The following is a 21,601-nucleotide window of genomic DNA, read 5'->3' as shown; positions in this document are numbered from 1 at the left end:
TGTAAAAGGGCCTGAAGCAAAAGTTTGGGCACCCTGCATGGTCAGTACTTAGTATCACCCCCCCTTGGCAAGTATCACAGCTTGTAAACACTTTCTGCAGCCAGCTAAGAGTCTTTCAATTCTTTTTTGGGGGATTTTCGCCCATTCTTCCTTGCAAAAGGCTTCTAGTTCTGTGAGATTCTTGGGCCTTCTTGCATGCACTGCTCTTTTGAGGTCTATCCACAGATTTTTGATAATGTTTAGGTCGGGGGACAGTGAGGGCCATTGCAAAACCTTCAGCTTGTGCCTCTTGAGGTAGTCCATTGTGGATCTTGAGGTGTGTTTAGGATCATTATCCTGTTGTAGAAGCCATCCTTTTTTTCATCTTCAGCTTTTTTTTTTACAGACTGTGTGATGTTTGCTTCCATAATTTGCTGGTATTTAATTGAATTCATTCTTCCCTCTACCAGTGAAATGTTCCCCGTGCCACTGGCTGCAACACAAGCCCAAAGCATGATCGATCCACCCCCGTGCTTAACAGTTGGAGAGGTGTTCTTTTCATGAAATTCTGCACCCTTTTTTCTCCAAACATAGCTTTGCTCACTGCAGCCAAAAAGTTCTATTTTAACTTCATCAGTCCACCAAGAGTTGTTTCCAAAATGCATCAGGCTTGTTTAGATGTTCCTTTGCAAACTTCTGCTGCTGAATTTTGTGGTGAGGATGCAGGAAAGTTTGGAGCAAAAAGGGTGCAGAATTTCATGAAAAGAACACCTCTCCAACTGTTAAGCACGGAGGTGGATCGATCATGCTTTGGGCTTGTGTTGCAGCAGTGGCACGGGAAACATTTCACTGGTAGAGGGAAGAATGAATTCAATTAAATACCAGCAAATTCTGGAAGCAAACATCACACCGTCTATATATATAAAAAAAGCTGAAGATGAAAAGAGGATGGCTTCTGCAACAGGATAACAATCCTAAACACCTCAAAATCCACAATGGACTACCTCAAGAGGCACAAGCTGAAGGTTTTGCCATGGCCCTCACAGTCCCCCGATCTAAACATTATCGAAAATCTGTGGATAGATCTCAAGAGCAGTGCATGCCAGATGGCCCAAGAATTTCACAGAACTAGAAGCCTTTTGCAAGGAAGAATGGGCAAAAATCCCCCAAACAAGAATTGAAAGACTCTTAGCTGGTTGCAGAAAGCATTTACAAGGTGTGATACTTGCCAAAGGGGGTGTTACTAAGTACTGACCATGCAGGGTGCCCAAACTTTTGCTTCAGGCCCTTTTCCTTTGTTATTTTGAAACTGTAAAAGATGGAAATAAAAATAGTAATCTTGCTTAAAATATTAAAGAAATGTGTCAAGTTAACTTGATGCCTTTTGGAAATCAGGTCATCTGTTACTTGCTTAGCTATTCACAGTAACAGAAATTTTGGCTGGGGTGCCCAAACTTTTGCATTACACAGTCTGTTAAATATAGTGTCCAGGTATGGGCACTAAGGCAGCATTACTTATTATTTATGAAGTTAAGAATCCCTAGTACATTTATCAACTGGATGTGCCATTGCAAAGATGACTATGGAAATTCCTTAGTGTCTTTTCCAACCATCCCCCTCAAAACTGTACTACTTTGTTAGCACTTATCCCAATATTTCATCTACATATCAGCACCTTTGGCTGCCAGCTTTCTCATTTTTCATTTCTGCTGGAGAAGGAAGCGTGCTGGATCTTGCCAAGAGCTGCAAGGATCAAAGACTTACCATTGCAAAAGTTACTCTGAAATTATGCCTTCAAGGAGCAGTGATCCTAGTGTTGCCTCCAGTCTGAAAACTGTTCACCACTGTTTTCTATCTTTTGGCCCATTTCATATTCAAGCTGTCACTTTCCCTTCCTTGCATCTGTGGACAAGCTTTGCTTTGGCAGTTGGTGTACATACCACTTGTCCTACCTCAATCAAATGTTTGAGATTTGCCTTTTGTAAATCCTTTCTGGTTGTCATTTATTAACCATATTTGGTCACATGCTGATTTTTGTCCAGATATGTTCTTTAATGGTTTTGCTGCCACAATTGGGCAGGATGCTTTACTACCAAGTTAATGTCAGTTATTACATGGCTTAAACTCAACCATGAAGAATAGATTGTGTTTACTATTGATAACCTTTACCATGCCACAAGTGTAGATTGCTTCTGCAGTTCCAGGTATTTGGAATCTAATATTGTATCCTAAGTTTACTTGCCATGCCTATGATTTTCCTTCCACAAAAAGTGGAAAGGCAGAGTTCTCATCTGATTTGATCTGAATATAGGTCTTCCATCCTTCTGTTTTCAAACCTAAGATGAACAGAGTTTGAAAGTCTGTCAGTAATGTCATTGTGGGCAATATCTTGCAGTTGAACTGAACAGTATTTGCATATCACACTGCAAAATACTGCACTTAAAACTTGCTGTTGAAGTTTTTTTTTCACAGTGATGGGTGCTTGGAATGTACTGTCTGGGGTGGTGGTCAAGGCAAATACGATAGGGGCCTTCAAGAAGCTCTCAGAGAGGCACATGAATGTGAAGGAAATGGTAGGATATGGACATTGTGTAGGCAGAAGGGATTAGTTTAGTTGGGCATTTTATTACTGATGTAATTGGTTTGGAACAACATTGTGGGCTGAAGGGCCTGTTCCTGTGCTGTACTGATCTATGTTCTGATTTGATATTCCTAAGCTTGGTCAGTTGTTGAATCTTAGCAATTAATCAAATGTTTCTGCAGATTCAGAACTAAAGTTAATGTGTAGTCTATGGAGGATTTTCTCTAAATTAAACATGTGCAGAAGGTCAGGCAGATTCATTGACTATGTTCAATTTAGATGGGGGGGGGGGGGGGGGGGGGGGGGAAAAAGAGGAGTGGAAGTGGTGGGTTATGAAAACCAGGTAGGAAAATTAGTTGAGGCCACAACCACCTATGGCTTACTCCTGTTCTAATTTAACAAACTATTTTTGGAGGATTTTTAGATGCATGAAATTAAAGACTGCTTCAGCTCAAGTTTTGGTGAAGATGTCATTTCATCAGATATGCTGGAAGGGTACTCAATTTGAGAACTTGAATGAAATCGATGGAATGAACTAACAGGCCTAGAAAATGGACAAAAATATACCACTACATATTTGTTCATGAATAGGTTAATGTTTGAAACCCAGCCAAGAGGATGTAAAATACAATATTTACTGTACTAGGTGCTGTACTGTACTATGCTGAGTTCAGAGTAGCATGCTAAATTTTCTGCTGACTTTGGCACCTACCTTCCCTTATGGGTGATGTAATGCAACCAGTTCATAGTTGCAGAAGGCATGCATAATTAATTCAGCAAACAGACCTTTTGGGTACTGCTTCTGGTTTCAGACAAAGATGCAGGTTGGTGGACCTCAAACTATGTGAGGTCCACCCCATCCTCAGAATCCTAGGCATTTACAATACGAGTAGAGAACCTTCAAACCCATCATGTGTAGCTTGGCTTGGAAAAAAAATTGTCTACTTCACAACTCATTCCTGTGATCTTCATAGCTAATATCGTATCTAATGCCAAGGCAATAAAGTCTTGACCTTCCCCACTCCATCTTGCAACACCCTAGGTGGTAAATCTTTTCAACTCAATCAATTTCAACCAAGCCAATCAACCACCTTAAGTCTATTTTGTCACTCCCACCCATTTCCACCTCTTAATGTCCTCCAGCTGAACACTCTCTCTCTTCCAAAGCAAACAACCCTTATCAGCTCAGCTATCCGTCCTCTTTAAGTAAACTTCTTCAGCCCTGCCCAAATCCATATAAATCCCCTTTGGACCTTCTCTAATGCAACTACATCTATTTTGTAATGTGACCAGAACTGTGTGCTGTTCTATAGTAACAACTGCGTTCTCAAACAATTCTAATGATCTTCCTGTGTAGGCTAATAGAAGGAAAATACCACATGTGCCTTTTTCACCATTCTGTCCTGCAATTTTCAGGGATTGAAGCATTTTATACCTATCCTTAACTGCCCTCTGAAATAGCCCTAGAACGTAACCTAACACTCAACTACTTTGGTTTGGGACTGGAATTAGAGGCCTGATAACATAAACAAGGCAAGTTTCCTTCTAAATTCTCACTAACATCAAAGAAAAGCAATGAATTGCAACTTACATATTGGAATGGCAGATTTTGTTATCACACCCACTGGGTTTGTTCAGTGGAATCAGCTTTACTGTAACCTACACAAGTGGGAAGCATGAGAATGCCAAAACAGAAATCACCCTGCAAACTTTGATCTAATTAGCCACTGAAGTGTCACACATTGCAAAGCTCAAACACATGATGTCCTGGAATCTCGTATCAAGCAGTGAAATTAAGGTAAACCAACAGCCCTGATCACATCCAGTAGCTTGTCATTAAATCTGTTCAACAAAAATAAATTGCATGTTATGAACAACCAAGTATTAACAGGTTTGTTTTATAATACCTATACAATGAAATATTTTTTAAACATTCAAAAAGTGTCATCATTATTTTGTTAAAATAGAACCAGATCAAGTAACATCAAATATTTAATGGAAATTATAAATTGTACAAGATATTGAAATATTTCACTTTTGTATAGAAAACTCTCTGCTCTCCTGGAGAGCTAAGGTCAGTACTGATGTGTTGAGTGTTTGTTTCGTTTAAGAATCAGTGTGGACATTCTTCCCCCCCAGTAACCCCATTCTCTCATCTTCCAAGTGGACCATGCTTCTGCATCCATGATTTTCGAAACTTTTCAGCTTTTTGTTTTTCACTTGAGCCTAAAAAGCACAAATCAACAGAATGAAAACGTAACTAATCACAGCTCAGTAATTAAAGTGAGAATAATGGTAAACTATTGGTTTTCGTTACAATGGAGAAAATCAGATCACAAGATACATATACTGGTACTGCACTTATCAATACCCAGCAGAGCACTGATTACAGCATGCTTGTCAAACACAGAGGTAGATAACCTACCTGTACTTTGGATGTATTTTGCTGTGACAGGAACCAGATGCAAATCCCTGCTCTCTGGTGCTCCTGTAGCTATGGAAGTGTGAACTCAGTGACAAAGCAATGGGCAGAGGCTGCCTGGGATTGGGCAGGCTGGGGCAAACAAGTGTGGCTGTTCAGCAGCACGCTGGGATACTCAGGGCTGCACCTGGCCAGTACAGTGAATGTGGCCATTGCTGGGACCTGGCAGCGGCTGCTCCATGTGGTAACAGACTGCCTGGATCGTAGCGTCTCTCTCACCACCCACTGGTTGTGATGGAAGCTGCTGTCTTCCCCTCTCTTCATGTAGCTTCACAGCCCTCCCCAACCCAGTGATTTCTCTACAGTAACAATCTGCTAGTCTGCAATATTTTCCTATTATTAGCTTGGTGCACATCTGATGGGGGGCATTTTATGGTCAATGACCAAAGTCTTTTCCCCCAGGGTGGGGAGTCCAAAACTAGAGGGCATAGGTTAAAGGGGACCTGAGGGGCAACTTTTTCCACACGGGATGGTGAGTATTTGGAATGAGCAGCCCGAGGAACTGGTAGAGGTGGATACAGTAACAACATTTGAAAGGCATTTAGAGGGATATGGGCCAAATGCAGGCAAATGGGACCAGCTCAGTTCAGCAACTTGGTCAGCACAGACAAATTGGGCCTGTTTCTGTGCTGTATAACTCTGATACCCATGCAATCAATAAACATATTTGGCAATATCAGTATAATCTTTGGATAAGATATATTACAGTTTTGATGGATTCATTTTTATCACAAGAATTAAAACTGCAGGTGCAATTCACAGGCAGTGAGCATATGTCCAATTTTGGAAACTCATTTGAATATACAAGTCAATTTCTACTTACGCCAGGACGGGTCGACAAATTGCATTGCAGCCTTCTGAATTCTCTTATTTTCAAATGAGAAGTATTCATTGACTGTCAATTAAAAATACAAAACATCAGAAGAATGGTTGAGAAGTGAACGAAGAAAAAACAAGAATTGAATAGAAAAACAAAATTACCACTGGTTCTTCCACTCGCAGGGCCATAGAGTTGCTTCTTAATGAAATTTTTAGCTCTTTTAACCTGGCAATTTTTTTGACCATGATCCTTTAAACGAACAGCCTTGTAGCGTGCTCTCCACCTTTAAGAGAGAGCAAGAAAGACTTTAGTGTGCTGACAAGGTAAAAGAATGCTGGGCAGTTCTCAATTGAAAAACAAAGCATGCTGCTAAGTTACATGTTTACATAGTGTCAAGTTTGTCTGTCAGCTGCATAAATTTCTTAACTTCCATCAGCAGAGTCTTCCACGTAAACAAAGCAAAACCACTTCAATTTCACTAACTTTAGAACCCAAGATGCCTCAGCTTGCTACTGTAGCTAATAACTTGATCCACAGCTGGGCAATACCTTTGCAGTAACTTCTAGGAATCACAGATTTCAATACAGACTCAAACTTACAGCTATGACATTTTCACTAGCTAACTGCCCATTGAGAAAGTTTATGTAGTACAACTGTATTGGAATTCTGTGATGCATTTTCAAAACTGCAACAGCCCTTTCACCAGATTTGGTTTATGATACTGTAGGTCTGTAAACTTTCATAAAATCTAGTGCTTTGAAACAGACCAATTCTTACGCCACTCCCTGCAAAAAACCTTTATAAAACTGCTTCTAATTTGCAACTGTACAGGGACAGTGATAGAGGTTTGATATGACATGGAGCTTAGTTATCCAACCCTTGCCCAACAGGACCCAGTTTTTATTTTTTTGTATATATACACACACACACATACATACACACACACACACAGTGGCATGCAAAAGTTTGGACACCCCTGGTCAAAATCTGTGTTTACTCTGAATAGTTAAGTGAGTAGAAGATGAACTGATCTCCAAAAGTCATAAAGTTAAAGATGAAACATTCTTTTCAACATTTTAAGCAAGATTAGTGTATTATTTTTGTTTTGTACAATTTTAGAGTTTAAAAAAAAGAAAAGGAGCACCATGCAAATTTTGGGCACCCCAAGAGATTTGAGCTCTCAGATAACTTTTACCAAGGTCTCAGACCTTCATTAGCCTGTTACGGCTATGGCTTGTTCACAGTCATCGTTAGGAAAGACCAGGTGATGCAAATTTCAAAGCTTTATAAATACCCTGACTCCTCAAACCTTGTCCCAACACTCAGCAGCCATGGACTCCTCTAAGCAGCTGCCTAGCACTCTGAAAATTAAAATAAATGATGCCCACAAAGCAGGAGAAGGCTAAAAGAAGATAGCAAAGCGTTTTCAGGTAGCTGTTTCCTCAGTTTGTAATGTAATTAAGAAATGGCAGTTAACAGGAACAGTGGAGGTCAAGTTGAGGTCTGGAAGACTGAGAAAACTTTCTGAGAGAACAGCTCGTAGGATTGCTAGAAAGGCAAATCAAAACCCCCGTTTGACTGCAAAAGACCTTCAGGAAGATTTAGCAGACTCTGGAGTGGTGGTGCACTGTTCTATTGTGCAGCGACACCTGCACAAATATGACCTTCATGGAAGAGTCATCAGAAGAAAACCTTTCCTGTGTCCTCACCACAAAATTCAGCGTCAGAAGTTTGCAAAGAAACATCTAAACAAGCCTGATGCATTTTGGAAACAAGTCCTGTGGACTGATGAAGTTAAAATAGAACTTTTTGGCTGCAATGAGCAAAGGTATGTTTGGAGAAAAAAGGGTGCAGAATTTCATGAAAAGAACACCTCTCCAACTGTTAAGCACGGGGGTGGATCAATCAGGCTTTAGGTTTGTGTTGCAGCCAGTGGCGCAGGGAACATTTCACTGGTAGAGGGAAGAATGAATTCAATTAAATACCAGCAAATTCTAGAAGCAAACATCACACCGTCTGTAAAGAAGCACAGGCTGGAAAGAGGATGGCTTCTACAACAGGATAACGATCCCAAACACACCTCAAAATCCACAATGGACTACCTCAAGAGGCACAAGCTGAAGGTTTTGCCATGGCCCTCACAGTCCCCCGACCTAAACATCATCGAAAATCTGTGGATAGACCTCAAAAGAGCAGTGCATGCAAGACAGCCCAAGAATCTCACAGAACTGGAAGCCTTTTGCAAGGAAGAATGGGCGAAAATCCCCCAAACAAGAATTGAAAGACTCTTAGCTGGCTGCAGAAAGTGTTTACAAGCTGTGATACTCGCCAACGGGGGTGTTACTAAGTACTGACCATGCAGGGTGCCCAAACTTTTGCTTCAGGCACTTTTCCTTTTTTGTTGTTTTGAAACTGTAGAAGATGGAAATAAAAAAGTAATCTTTCTTAAGATATTAAAGAAATGTGTCATCTTTAACTTTATGCCTTTTGGAAATTAGGTCATCTTTTACTTGCTTAGCTATTCACAGTAACAGAAATTTTGACCAGGCATGCCCAAACTTTTGCATGCCACTGTATATCTTAATGAAACACAAGCCTGAGACAGAGTGTGGCATGCTGGTCTGGCTCAGTACTTTATCTGGGATAATTTTCTTAGGATTACTGCATGTGCCCATTGTTCTTGATCTGTATTTTGTGCTCCATTCTCAAAAATATCAAGAGCTTGCTTGAAATTGTTATATTTATAGCAACAATGGGATGGCATATCAAAAAAAAATTCTAGTACTTGGGCTCAGGTCAGGTTCAGATTGGCCACAGTTGGGTCGAGTTTTAATATTTGACCTTTATAATGGGATTAGCAAAATGCACATATCCAACATGAAATGTCCTGCCAGGCAGCTTTAAGTCTACAAAAAGTTGCAATCTCCTGTTTTTAGATAATACTACAGAACAAACTTTTCCTGGGATTCAACAAGAAGTCACTTTTCTTCTCTGATTACTTAAACCTTTTGCTCTACTACATAACATTTAAAAATAACCATGCAAATAAATACTTCTAAGATTACCTTCTAAGGATATCACCCACATCAATAAAAATGCATGCTTTCTGATGTATCATATATATGGATGTATTAATATTGTATTCTTTCCTCCTAAGGACAAAAAACACCTCAGGGCCTATTCCCTCTCTGCTTTAGTACCAGTGTCAATCACGGTTTAGTGTCTGATAAAACTCCTCTATCATTAAATTCAACTTCTTTTTTCCCCTGCAGTAAACATTTTTTGTTAAATTAAAGCTATTCAGCAATTCCCTCATACATTTTCAGACAGCTCCTCCCTTTAACTTCAAATCAATGTTTATAGATTCTTAAAGTTTTCTATCAGTCATTGATCATGCTGCCAAAATGGGTTTATTTTCCCAAATCTGCTTCTCTTGTGAACTTAATGGATCCATTTTCAGTGCAACACTCAATGTTATAAGTATTCATACTCACAAGTAATAACCCCATTTACATTGTAAATCTTACATTTCCTTGTATTTCCTGAAAGTGTCATAGTTACTCACTGTGAAGTGATATCCATGGCAAAATAAATGTGAATTACATGGAGTAAAAAAAATAGCATTCTCAGAGCAAAAAGAGGGTTAGGCAGCATCTGTAGAGGGAAACGGACAGTTGGCGTTTTGTTAGCTCCAGATTCGAGCATCTGCAGCATCTTGTGCCTCCAGCTTCCTCTGATTGAGTACAGATCTGCTGGTGTATTGTTAGGCAGATCACATCCAAAGAATGTACATTATTTTTATTGAATTATAAGCCTAGCTTTGCCCAAATTGAACTGAACAATTTTAATCAGTTACCTGAGATTTATACATTCTTCAGCGTCTTCCTCCAATCCACTATCTTGATCAGGTTTCTGGACAGGAGCACTAACACGACCTTTCAAAAAAAAACAAAATTTTAAAAGACCAAATAAAACTCTAAGAGCTAGGCAACTTTGCAGATATCTGGGCAGAAATTAGTGTAATTTCACTGCATTAAAAATCAACACCCTTCACACCCCCCGGTACTTTACTGTGAAACAGTACTGTGGGCTAGCCAGAATTCATCAACGAAGATCATTTTATCTTTCCATCTAAAATGCCTCGTCTTGTCATCCATCTTGAAAATCTGGCTACAGCTCAACAGCCTTCAGTACCTTTCGATCACTTAACCAACAGACATCTAAGACAGTCTAGAAGACAACGGTAGCAAGGCACACCCATTGATGGAAAATGCTAACCAAGTCCATACTGAGGATTGAACAATAGAACCTAATTCAACGCTGCTTAGTTCCCTGAATCATTCCTCTAACTCCTACTACTGGGCGTACCATCTGATTACTGAACGATTAAATCCATTTGATTACAGAAACTGGAGATGTAAAAATATTTTGCTCAAAGCTAAGAATGTGTTCTTTTTATCTCACTTATAAAATAACAATTTACATTTAGTAAAAAGGTTGCAAAACACTTCAGACATGTAATCAGCCAAATGTGGACATCAGAGCATAGGAGGTGGACTTACAGTGGTGGTCAAAGCTCAGCCAGAGCTCCATTTTAAGTAATGGAGGAAAGAGAGGTGGTGAGCCAGAAGAAATTCCTGAGGGATGGACCTCAGTATCTAACAATGGAGTGATGAGAGGAAGGGACAGCTTAGGTGGGGAGGTGGGAATTGAAATCTATGGAAATGGAGACAGGCAAGAAAATGAATGAATTTAAACATGAGAAAAATTTATAAAGAGCTTTAAATCAGAGGCACTGGGAGATGCAAGAGCCAATGTAAGCAAAGACGGGAGAGGATAATGCAGAGTTTAAATAATAAATTGATCCTTCACTGTAAAAATTTAATTTTTAGAAGTACTTAGTAAATTAGCATGCAATCTGCTTGATCCACCTTAAATTATGCCTAAATTAAATGTTGTTCCATCCAGAAAAACATTTAGAAAGTTACCAGCTCAAGTCTCAGTTCATCAATTTAGTTTCAGCAAAACACTAGAAATCATACCCAATTCACTTTAAAATTACCCAACATGCATCATGAACAGTCTATGTAATAAAACCACGGCAAGTTACTTCTACCCCATTCATGATATGAAACTCACAAAGGCAAATTGGCCTTTATTTTATTTATGGCATTTAAATAATATCCTGCAGCTCTTTATAATGGGTGCACTAGTCACAATAACCTTAAAAGACAAGCAGATAACATGACAGGCTGTTGAAAACCCAGGACATAAAAAAGCTGCTCTAGAGGTGTGGTGCTACACTAATGACATTTGGAGAAACACCACTAAGGCGTTAAAGAACAGAGTCAGTTGCAGAGAAACAGAGGACTGCAGATGCTGGAATCTAGATGAAAAACATGATGCTGGAGGAACTCTTGAAGAAGGGTCCTGACCCGAAATGTTGACTGTCTGCTTTTCTCCACTGATGCTGCCTGGCCTGCTGAGTTCCTCCAGCATTATCGTGTTTTTCACAGAATCAGTTGCAGGTCCATTTAAATTAGAAGAACTTCAAGCCCTGCATAATAATTAAAATAAATCAGATTGCTGAATGGTGAGGGGAAAGAAAAGTTACATAATGTGTGCCAAAAATCCAATTGAACAGCAAAATTCAATAGCAGGTAAGAGCTTATATCATTCCCTACCTTTGTTACTGGTATCAGATGCCTGGTTTTTCCTAGAAGGAACAAAACATTCAGTAAATGGTGCCTTATATGCCTAGTACCACAGCATAGAACATGTGAAACAACTGAGTGTAAAAAACTGAAATTAACTTAAACAATGAACACTCTTCAGATGCAAAATCTTTTCCTACAAAAGTTATTGTCTTTTTAGGGAATGGGGAGAAAACCAAAATCAGGAATGCACAGATGAGAATTCAAGGGCACTGATACTAGGAGGATTAAAGCAATGGAAAAGGTACAGAGGATGGGATGGGAAAAGTTTCTGAAGGATGCTAAAAAAGATCAAGAACTTTAAACTAAGATACTGCTTGAACAGGAGGTAAAGTAGGTAGTAAGAACATCAAAGGACAGGCAGGTGTTTGAATCTCCTACATTCAGCTAAGTGAACTAAACTTTTGGGATTTCAGACAATTTAAAGCACTTTGTTATAAGGCCAATGCAAAGAACAGTTGGTGACAGATGACATCTCAGTTAAATGAACAGTTTCAACTCTGCTTGAAACATCGCATGTCTACGACTAGTTAGTTGATCAGATTGTCAAAAGCAAATTATTTGTTCTAAACTAAGATTCTAAACTTTATACATTGATTTATTTTTAAAAATTAAATGCAGGTCCTCTCCAGGTTATGAACACCCAACTCATGTACAGCCAGTACATATGTACAAGTGTTTGGGAGAAATCAGGAAGGACTTGCCGGCTGCTGCGGGGCTGCAGCATCTTCTGCTGCCCGGGAACTCTGTTCGCGGCTGCATATCCAACTTGCGAACTGTTTGGATTATGAACAGTTCACAGCAAATGAACCCTGTTGTAACCTGGGCAGGACCTGTACTGTACAACAGACGCTAAAGGGTGATGGAAGATAAGATAAAAAGAACCCACACAGATAACCTCCCAGAAATGTCGTCACAGAGTACATTTAGTCACCTAATTTTATCCTTATTCCAGAGGGACACCAAAAGTTCACCCATGCACAGATCAGCATCAATTTGCATCAACCATAGGTTTGTTATAGCTTCCACGCAAGTGTTAACTAGGTCATAATTCCCCTAATCCCTAAATGTTGATATGAATTCAAGTCAAGAAAAAAAAATACAGCCAGCTTAATTGACAATTCTCAGAGCTTAGATCAAAACAGTGTATGGCAATTTTAGCATTTGAATACATAAACCTAGAATCCAATGACAGATCAGACACAAACCAAAATTACTAATTACTTTGACTTTTATAGCCAGCATCAATGATAAGTAAACATATTTTGTATAAAAATAAAGATGATTGTTAAAGAAATGATTCCTTACTTTTCTGGAATTGCAGCAATCTGTTGAAGAACAGCATCAGGGAGCAACTTGCGTTTCTGGTTTAATAATCAGAAAAATAAAGGAAAAGTCTTAGCAAACAATTTCTGACCATACCATTTGCTGTAATACAGGTAATTTATTTAAAGTAAGCATTTCAGGTTGTAGGCCTTGCCAGAAAGGCCAGCATTTATTGCTCATTTGTTTTGCGAATGAGAAGAGGGCAGTTAGCTGTCATCTTGAACTACTCAAGTACTTCTGAAGTTACTCCAAGAATGCCAATGGGAAGGGACTTAAAACAATCAGACCCGGTGATGAAGAAAGACTGGTGATATAATTCCAAGTTAAGATAGAGGGAAACTGCAGAGGATGATGTTCCCATGCGCTTTCTCCCCTTCTTCTTGTTGGTAGCCGTCAGCAGTGTTGGCAAAAGACCACAGTGCGTCTAAGGTGTGCTGGTGGTGGAGGGAATGAACAAGGTGGTGGATGGGATATCAAGAGGGCTGCTTTGTCCTGGGTGGCGGCAAACTCCTGAAACATGGTTGGAGCTCCAACTATGCAGGGAAAGAGAGTACTTTTCAAGTGCCATGTAGATGATTTAAAGGCTTTGAGGACTCTAGAGATGAATTCCTCGGTGCAGAATAACCAACTACTGCTCATTTAGCTAGTACTTAAGTGGCTGGTACAATTAGTTTCCGGTCACTGAGAGCCTCAGGATATTAATGATGAGAAATATCGAAGATGGTACTGCCTGCACTTGCCAACACTTATTACCTATGCATCACTGATTCCTTGGTCTTCCAGCAGGTTGCTTCATAATCTGAGTGGACATTTTGCAAATAAAGGTGGTGAAATCATCAGTAAACATCTCCACTTCTGAGGTGTTGGAAGGCAGTTCATTGGTTAAGCTGCCAAAGGTGGTTGAACTCAATACACTGCCCTGAGGAGCCTCTGCAGCAAAGGTCCCAAGTCTCAGATGACTGACGTCAAACAACCACAACCATCTTCCCCTTTGCAAGTTATGATTCCAACCAGTGCAGTGTTTTCCCCTTGACTTTTTACCAGGGCTTGCTGATGAAACGTTCAGCGAAATACTGCCTTAATATTGAGAGCAATCACCTTCAACTCTGGAATTCAGCTCTTTGGTCACCAAAGTGATGGAAGACATTGTCAATTGTGCAATCAAGCAGCACCAACTTCAATAACCTGCTCACCAGTGCTCACTTGAGACTCATACAAACACATGAATTAGGAGCAGAGTAAGCCACTCTGAACCTTGAGCACGCTCTGCTATTTAATAACATCATGGATGATTAAATGTACCCTCAACTCCACATTCCTGTTTACCCACAAAAAACCTTTCACCCAAATGCCTATTTAAAACCTATACATTGTACTTCTGTGTTAAACATATTTAGCCTGATTCCATCAACCTTTGAGGAAGAGGTCCAAAGACTCTGAATCCTCCAAGAGGAAAAAAAATCATCTCTTATTTCTTAAGTGGGCAACCCTTTGTTTTTTTAAAAACAGTAATCGCTAATTATAGATTCACTCACAAGAGGAAGCATCTTCTTCACATCTACCTATCAAGACCCTTCAGGATTTTGTATGCTTCAATCAAGTCCCTCCACCCTCCCAAACTCTAAGATTAAATTCTAGACCTTATACTTTTGGTTCAAAAATAGACTAGAGCTGAAATCCAGAGGCAAGGTGAAGTGATTACCAGAGCAATTCACCAAACATGACAGCAAGGAGCCTTAATGCAAGTGAATTCAATGAAACAAAAAGGGGATCTCTCCACTAGCTGGATTAATATCGCACATTCCAGCACAAGGCAATGTCTTGGGCCCAACCAGCCACAGCTGCCTAATCATAACATCAGAAGTGACTTGTTTTGTCAATGGCTACACTTAAGATGCTCATATAATAAAGCAATTCTGCCCTAGTGACGCAGGACCCAGAGAAGATTCAACTTTGGACAATTAATTACAAATAACATTTGCGCCACACCAGTGCCGAGTAACAACCATCTTTCCAAGGCATCATCATTGCCAAATTTCCTATCAACACCTTTTGGGTCAACGATGACCAGAAACTTAATTGGAACAGCCATATCTAAGTAGCAGTGTCAAGAACAGCTGAGAGGCAAATGACTTAGCTCTTGGCTCTCAAAAGCCCCAGTCAGCTGTATGAATGAAAACCCAGCACTTGTCTGGACAATTCATGCTCCAACAATGCTAAAGCTTGACACCACTGTTCTACATGACTACTGAGTAGTTAGGTAGAATCCTGCCCCAATTCACAGGGCTTTGTTTGTTAGTCAGAGTGGCTAGCCAATCAGTGCAATATAATGTGGAAATGCCTGATTTACCATCAGATTACCTTCTCTGAAATAGCAGATTTGAGTACAGCTGAGCTTCCTTCATAAGGTATGTTGCTACAAAGCCATGTTGACATCAAAGCGACCTTTAGCTTCACTTCTTCACAACATCCATTCATCACAACTCCAGCCACAGGTTTTATGAGGACTTTTTCAATAACTTAAATCTTCCTCCTTTGCTTTCAGAAAATATTTACAAATAACCACTTTGTCACATCAGCAAAGTTCAATGCTCCAGACAATTTTAATTGATCTCTTCATACTGTAACCAAATTGAAACTTGAAAACTACCACCATAATCTAGCTACAATGAGTGGGCACAAACACAAGCAGTAGGGAAGCCACACTGATTAAAAATGGATTCTAGTACACAACATAATGACTGATCTGGATGGATGTTCAAGAGTTTTCCTGCTCACTTAGTTAGTTCTGATACAATCACATGAATGTAACGTTTTAAGCTTGCCAGTAATCAATATATCAAATAAACCACTATCACCACCCTCACCTAGTCTCATGTCCTTCTGAAATGCTTATCACCCCTTTGTTACTGATAATCTCAACTATTCAAATACCCTTCTAGCCAGCCTCTGATACTCTACTCTGTAAACCCTGAACTCATCAAAACCCTGCTACCCACTTTCCAACTTATACTCTCCCATTCAATCACCTCCCCACTGTCTGTGCCAACCTACCTTGGCTTCAGGTCCAGCAATGCCTCCTTGACCTGACTCCTTCCCATCTCTGTAACCTCCTGCAATCCAATAATGTTTCCTTACCCCTTCCCTCTTATTTGTTGTCTCTTGTATATCCCTGACCTTAAACACATCAACAAGCTCTGTATTCCACTCCCTAAATAGCAATCATCACAATCTAACTTACTGTGTAAATTCTTGATCACATATCATTAATTCTCCAGTCTCAAACACTGTAAAGTTCAGGGCAAATTTTCTATATTTAATCCACAATTGAAAAACAAGTCATTATTGTAACAACCTCATCAAGAAGTAAGCATCAATAATTAACTTCAGTACAGCACTGAAATGGAAAGAATTTGATCCTGCAACTTTTCCTCCAAACAAAAGTATATAGGGTGGAGCAGATAATGAAATGCATGACTTTTTAAAAGTTTCAAAGCAAAAAATATTCTTGTAAATAAACTTTATGCATTAATACCAATGAAACAGAGTTCAATATTGGTAAGTTCAGTGAACAGAAAAAAGTGGCAATGTTTTGAATAAATATAATAATTAACTGCTTGCAGTATGACTTAATAACATATATAAAAATATTTATGGTCACTCACTCGTTTGGAATGCACCCTCAAAGTGGAAATATTCTTTCCACATCTACCCTTTCCAGTTCATTCATTATTTCAAAGACATCTTCCAAGTCCTATTTTTCGACTAAAACCAGTCCCCCTCTGGTGCAGTGAATCAAATACTTTACCTTCTGCTTTCTGAACAGTTCCATTTTTCTTCTTCTTTTTTCCTTCAGCAAGACTTTGTCTCTGAAATGTTTTTAAAAGCACAATTAAAAGTTAAGATGCAAGGTATGAAGGTAAAGAGAACCATGCACTATGTTTTATGCATTTTTGGTATATATTTTTACAAATAAAGTTACTTCTGCATGGCAATGATCTGCCTGGATGGCATGCAAGCATATTTTTACATGTATAGTTTACCATAACACTACACAACTGGACAAAGCCTCCCATTCACAATGCTGCTTCTTCTACATTGGAGAAACCAAACGCAGATTGGGTGATCACTTTGTGGAGAACCTGTGTTCAGTTCACAAGGTGACTCTGAGCTTCCTGTTGCCTGTCACTTAATCTTCCATCCCACTGTGACCTATCAGTCTATGGCCTCCTGTACAATGAGACCTAATGCAAGCTTGATGAACAGCATCTTATCTTCTGTCTGGGCACATTGCAGCTTTCAGGACCCAACTTTGAATGCTGCAACTTCAGGGAACCTGATTTCTCTGTATAATTCGTTCATGTGTGATATTGGCTCACCTTGTTGGTTGGTTTTTTTCCCTTTTTTCTCCCCCTTTCTCTGGGAGTGGAGGACAGGCCCAGCCTGACCTGCCAGTCATGTCTTCCTGCTCTGAATTTCACAACTCCTACATTCTTTTGTCTACATTCTTACTCTCTAACTGCTCCCATTCACCATATATCCCCATGGTCACCCTGGTTTTACCCTATCAGACATACTCTCTCCCCCACCCACCTTGCAGCTTAACAAGCATCCTTTGTCTCCTTCCCAGTTCTGACAAAGGGTCTTCAACCTGAAACATTAACTGTGTTCCTATTTCTAAAGATGTTCCCTGACCTGCTGAGTATTTCCATGAACGTGACCCTTTTATCTGCTCTCCTTGCAGCACAACCATAGCAACTAAATCTTGGAGTGATAGTAACCAAGATACTTGATAATCTGCTACATATTCAAAAGAACTTTATTTACAGCACGGTAACAGGCCCCTCCAGCCCAACGAGCTCACGCCACCCATTTAAACCCATGTTAACCACCTGTACGCCTTTGGAATATGGGAAGAAACTGGAGCACCTGGAGGAAACCCACACAGACATGTGGAGAACGTACAAACTGCTTACAGACAGCAACGGGAATTGAACCCCATCGCTGGTGCTGTAATAGCATCATGCTGACCGCGACGCTACCGCACCTACCAGTGGTGGGGTGAAAAGAAATCAAGGATGTGCTGGAGACATCAGTTAGAGAAACATAGAGATTTAAAGAGGTTACAGGTCATGGAGGTTAGAGAGGTGGGGGTAAGCCACCTGCAGGAGTTTATATTGTTAGAGATCATGAAGGCAAAGCATTTTCCATTGGAATACTCAAGTTTAAAGCCACAGCAATTTTTTCCAACTGAATTGTTAAAGATGTTGGCATTCTACTTAACAGTGTAGTTAATGACATTAACTTGATAGTTTTATTGTTATTAGTTTAAACAAAAAAAAAATCACATTATAGCCTAGTCAGAAACTAAATATCATTGATGGTATTTCACTCATGTGTTTAAATTCAACAGGCACAACTAATTATACTTTTGGATGCGCTTATCTTTACGAATCCGGCTAGTATCACCTGTTCCATAGCCAGTCCTAAACTCACAAGGCAGTATATTTTGCAAATGGGAAGACAAAAAGTGAAGCAGTATAAAAAAAAACAAAAGTCTTGTTGAAAGAGAGATCTGCAGAGTAGGATATTAAACTAAATAATTGGAACAACATTAAAAATACTGATCCCCAGATATATAAATTGAAATAAACAATTCTCTAGTAGATGACAATATCACTTAATCCCATTTTGAAATTAGTCAACTAAATGTTTACTGAAACTTCATTTAAAAAATATTGGAACAAGAAACAACATCAAGAATTTAACTTAAGGGGGTGCAGATATTAGAATCCCTGAAGTGGATTGTGTTCTCCTACATAACTGCAATGGAATTCAATTTTTGACTATGCATATTACAGTCTCTAGATTCAACAGGGAGTTCAACAATTTCAGAATTCACCTTCATTTACAACTGCTCTAGACCAATTGTTTTTTTTACACCTTATCTCTGTTTGCCATGGTCTATCATTGCTTTAACCATTTAATTTCTCCTGTCTTTCTCTCCCTCTTCTTTTCCCTGTTTCCAATATATTAAAATTTATTTTATCTAAAACAAAGTCTAGTGATGGGCCATGAGTTAGTTCTGCTCCTCACTCCACAAGCTATTCCTGACTCGCCAAGTATTTCCAACATTTTCTGCTTCTACTTCTGATTCCAGATGCCTGCAGTATTTTGTTTTTATAGGTCATTCTGCATCGCTATAAATTGCTTCTTTGGTCAATATTGTTAATGTTTTTTTTCTTTGATTATAGTACTTTTTCTGAACAACTGGGAGCATTAATTCCATAAACCTCTCCCTTCCCTTGCACCTTCGCCCCAGGTTGTTTTACACTTGCTGTTCCCGGCTGTGAGGCTGCACACCATGCAATTTATGCGCATTCCCTGTTAACCTTCGACCAGTCTTCTCCCAAATGTTGATCTAGAGGTGCCCATCCCAGTACAGCTTAAACAACGTACTGAGGGACGCAATGAAGCTCAGGCAGCCAACATCAAAACTTTGTGGGGAAGGACTGCAATCTAAGGTCTTTCTGCCACTGGACATTGCGGGGCTAAGTGTGGTGCAGAGGTTTTTGAATGTGTGTCATCTCAGGAGGCCACAAGTGGCAATGGTGCTCTGTACACAAAATGTCATACAGTTATAAAACACAGAACAGGGCTTCGGGTACACCTCGTCCATGCTGACCAAGGTGTCTTGCCAAGCTAGAGTAACAAAGAGTTTGCTGGAGGAATTCAGCAGGTCAAGCAGCATCTGTGGGGGTGAGGTGAAAGGAATTAATGTCTTGGGTCAAAACTCTGCATCAGCTTTGCCAAGCTAGTCCCATTTGTCTATGTTTGGCCCATATCACTCTAAATCTTTCCCATCCACATACCTGTCCAAATATCTTTTAAACATTGTAATTGTACCCACCTCTACCATGTCCTCTGACAGCTTGTCCCATATACCCACCACCGTGTGTGTAAAAAAAACGCCCCTCAGATCCCCTTTAAACTAAACCTAAGTGTATGGCCTCTAGTTTCAGAGTCCCCTGGGGAAAACAGTGTGACCATCAACCTTATCTACATCCCTCATGATTTTATAAACCTTGATAAAGTTACCCCTCAGCCTCCTTTGCGCCAAGAGAAAATAGCCCCGGCCTATCCGAGCTCTAAATGGTTAACACTACCAGTAGATAGAAGCCATGACACTGTGAATGTAGAGACTGAACGACACCATGAAGGTAAAGAGAACCATGCATTGTGTTTTATGCATCTCTGGTACATATTTTTACGATTAAACTTACTTCTGTATGGCATGATCGGGCTGGATGGCAAACAAACACGTTTTTCACGTATCTCGATACACGTGACAATAATAAACCAATCCAACAATAAACCGATAACAATTTTTACAGTTAACGTGTCTAAGCCGCTGCAGGGACGGGCGCGGAGCCTGCCGTGTTGATGCTGTCCGGGAACACAGCCCAAAGCCCGAGGGTGCAGCCGGACCCTCCGCCGCGGAGTCGGCGCGGCTCCGTGCATCCAAGGCGCGGGCCCACCTTACCTCCGCACACTCTCCAGCGCCGCCTTCACCGTCCTCTCGGCCTTTTCCCGGGCGCTACTGAACGCCACCTCATCGGGGGCATCGTCCTCTTCCCCATGGCTGGACTCGGCTGACATTTCCACCGTCTCCTCCGTCACCTGCACCGGCCGCTTCGACGCCATCTTCAACCCACCGGCCTACTGGTCTTCCCCCTGCCGGTGGGAGGTCTAATATAGCCTCCCCCTGCCGGTGGGAGGTCTAAAATAGTCTCCCCTGCCGGCGGGAGGTTGAGTACGCGCTCCCCCTGCAGGTTGGAAGTCGATTACAGTCTCCCCCTGCCGGCGGGAGGAGAGTAATTGATTACAGTATTCCCATGTTGTTGGGGGCCCATTAATTGCTCCTACTGGTAGAGGCTTTTTATATTTCAAAAATGTACTTTCTTCATGCATAATATGGGTGATTCACTAGCCATGGAGCAGATTTGACAGGACTACTGAAGACCTTGGACTGAATCATAACATTCAACCGTGAGATAGGTTACCAATTTATGATCCCCCCCTTCTGCTTGCAGATGAGGGTGATGATGCTCTTTAATGTATAATCACAGTTCCAGCAGTTCTTTTCCCCCTCCTGATCTCATTCATGTCTTCTATTTACATCTACTCTCGACAGATCAGCTGCAAGTTAATATGAAGGCTTGTTCTCTCAGTCAGCAGCCCCACTTATCAGTCATCCTCTCTGTCTCCATCCCATCACATACATTCCCATTGTCCTCCCACCCCCTCCTTGCTCTGCAGCTTAAAACAATTTAACTTTTCCTATTTTTGATGAATTTTGTTTCTCCTTCCACAGATGATGCCTGACCTGCTGGGCATTTACAGCATTGTTTCTAAGACAAATAGGATTTACTGTAAAATAGTTTGCCATAAGCTTGTTCTGGCAGTACTAGCAATAACACTCATTGTATAGGAATGCAATAATCAAAACTAATATCATTACTACATTTTTATCTAGATTCAGTTTTGTTTAAACTACTGCAATAGAACTCTGCACCTGCTGCAAATTTACACACACAATTAAAAGTTTTATCTCAAAGTACTCAACTGGGGCAGATGAGGACTAGCTGCTTTGAAACAGAAATTGCAGACAAGCTTAAATAATGCTTTCATATGTAGCA

General features: G+C 40.2%; 1 protein-coding gene across 1 annotated transcript; it reads right to left on the bottom strand.

Annotated features, from left to right (window-relative positions):
* Positions 1 to 1,414: 1,414 nt before the first annotated feature.
* On the bottom strand, positions 1,415 to 20,641 carry nol7 (nucleolar protein 7). The gene is made up of 8 exons (XM_052016316.1): positions 20,446 to 20,641; positions 16,711 to 16,771; positions 12,885 to 12,940; positions 11,547 to 11,578; positions 9,719 to 9,797; positions 6,024 to 6,145; positions 5,866 to 5,937; positions 1,415 to 4,786 (listed from the first exon to the last, which is right to left on the bottom strand). Exons 1-8 carry the CDS (start codon positions 20,604 to 20,606, stop codon positions 4,713 to 4,715), a joined length of 657 nt encoding a protein of 218 aa, XP_051872276.1. The 5' UTR covers positions 20,607 to 20,641; the 3' UTR covers positions 1,415 to 4,712.
* Between the last annotated feature and the right edge of the window lie 960 nt (positions 20,642 to 21,601).

This window comes from Pristis pectinata, chromosome 5 (genome assembly GCF_009764475.1).
Source record: "Pristis pectinata isolate sPriPec2 chromosome 5, sPriPec2.1.pri, whole genome shotgun sequence".
Classification (NCBI taxonomy): Eukaryota; Metazoa; Chordata; class Chondrichthyes; order Rhinopristiformes; family Pristidae; genus Pristis; species Pristis pectinata.
This window is presented reverse-complemented; position numbering and strand designations above follow the sequence as displayed.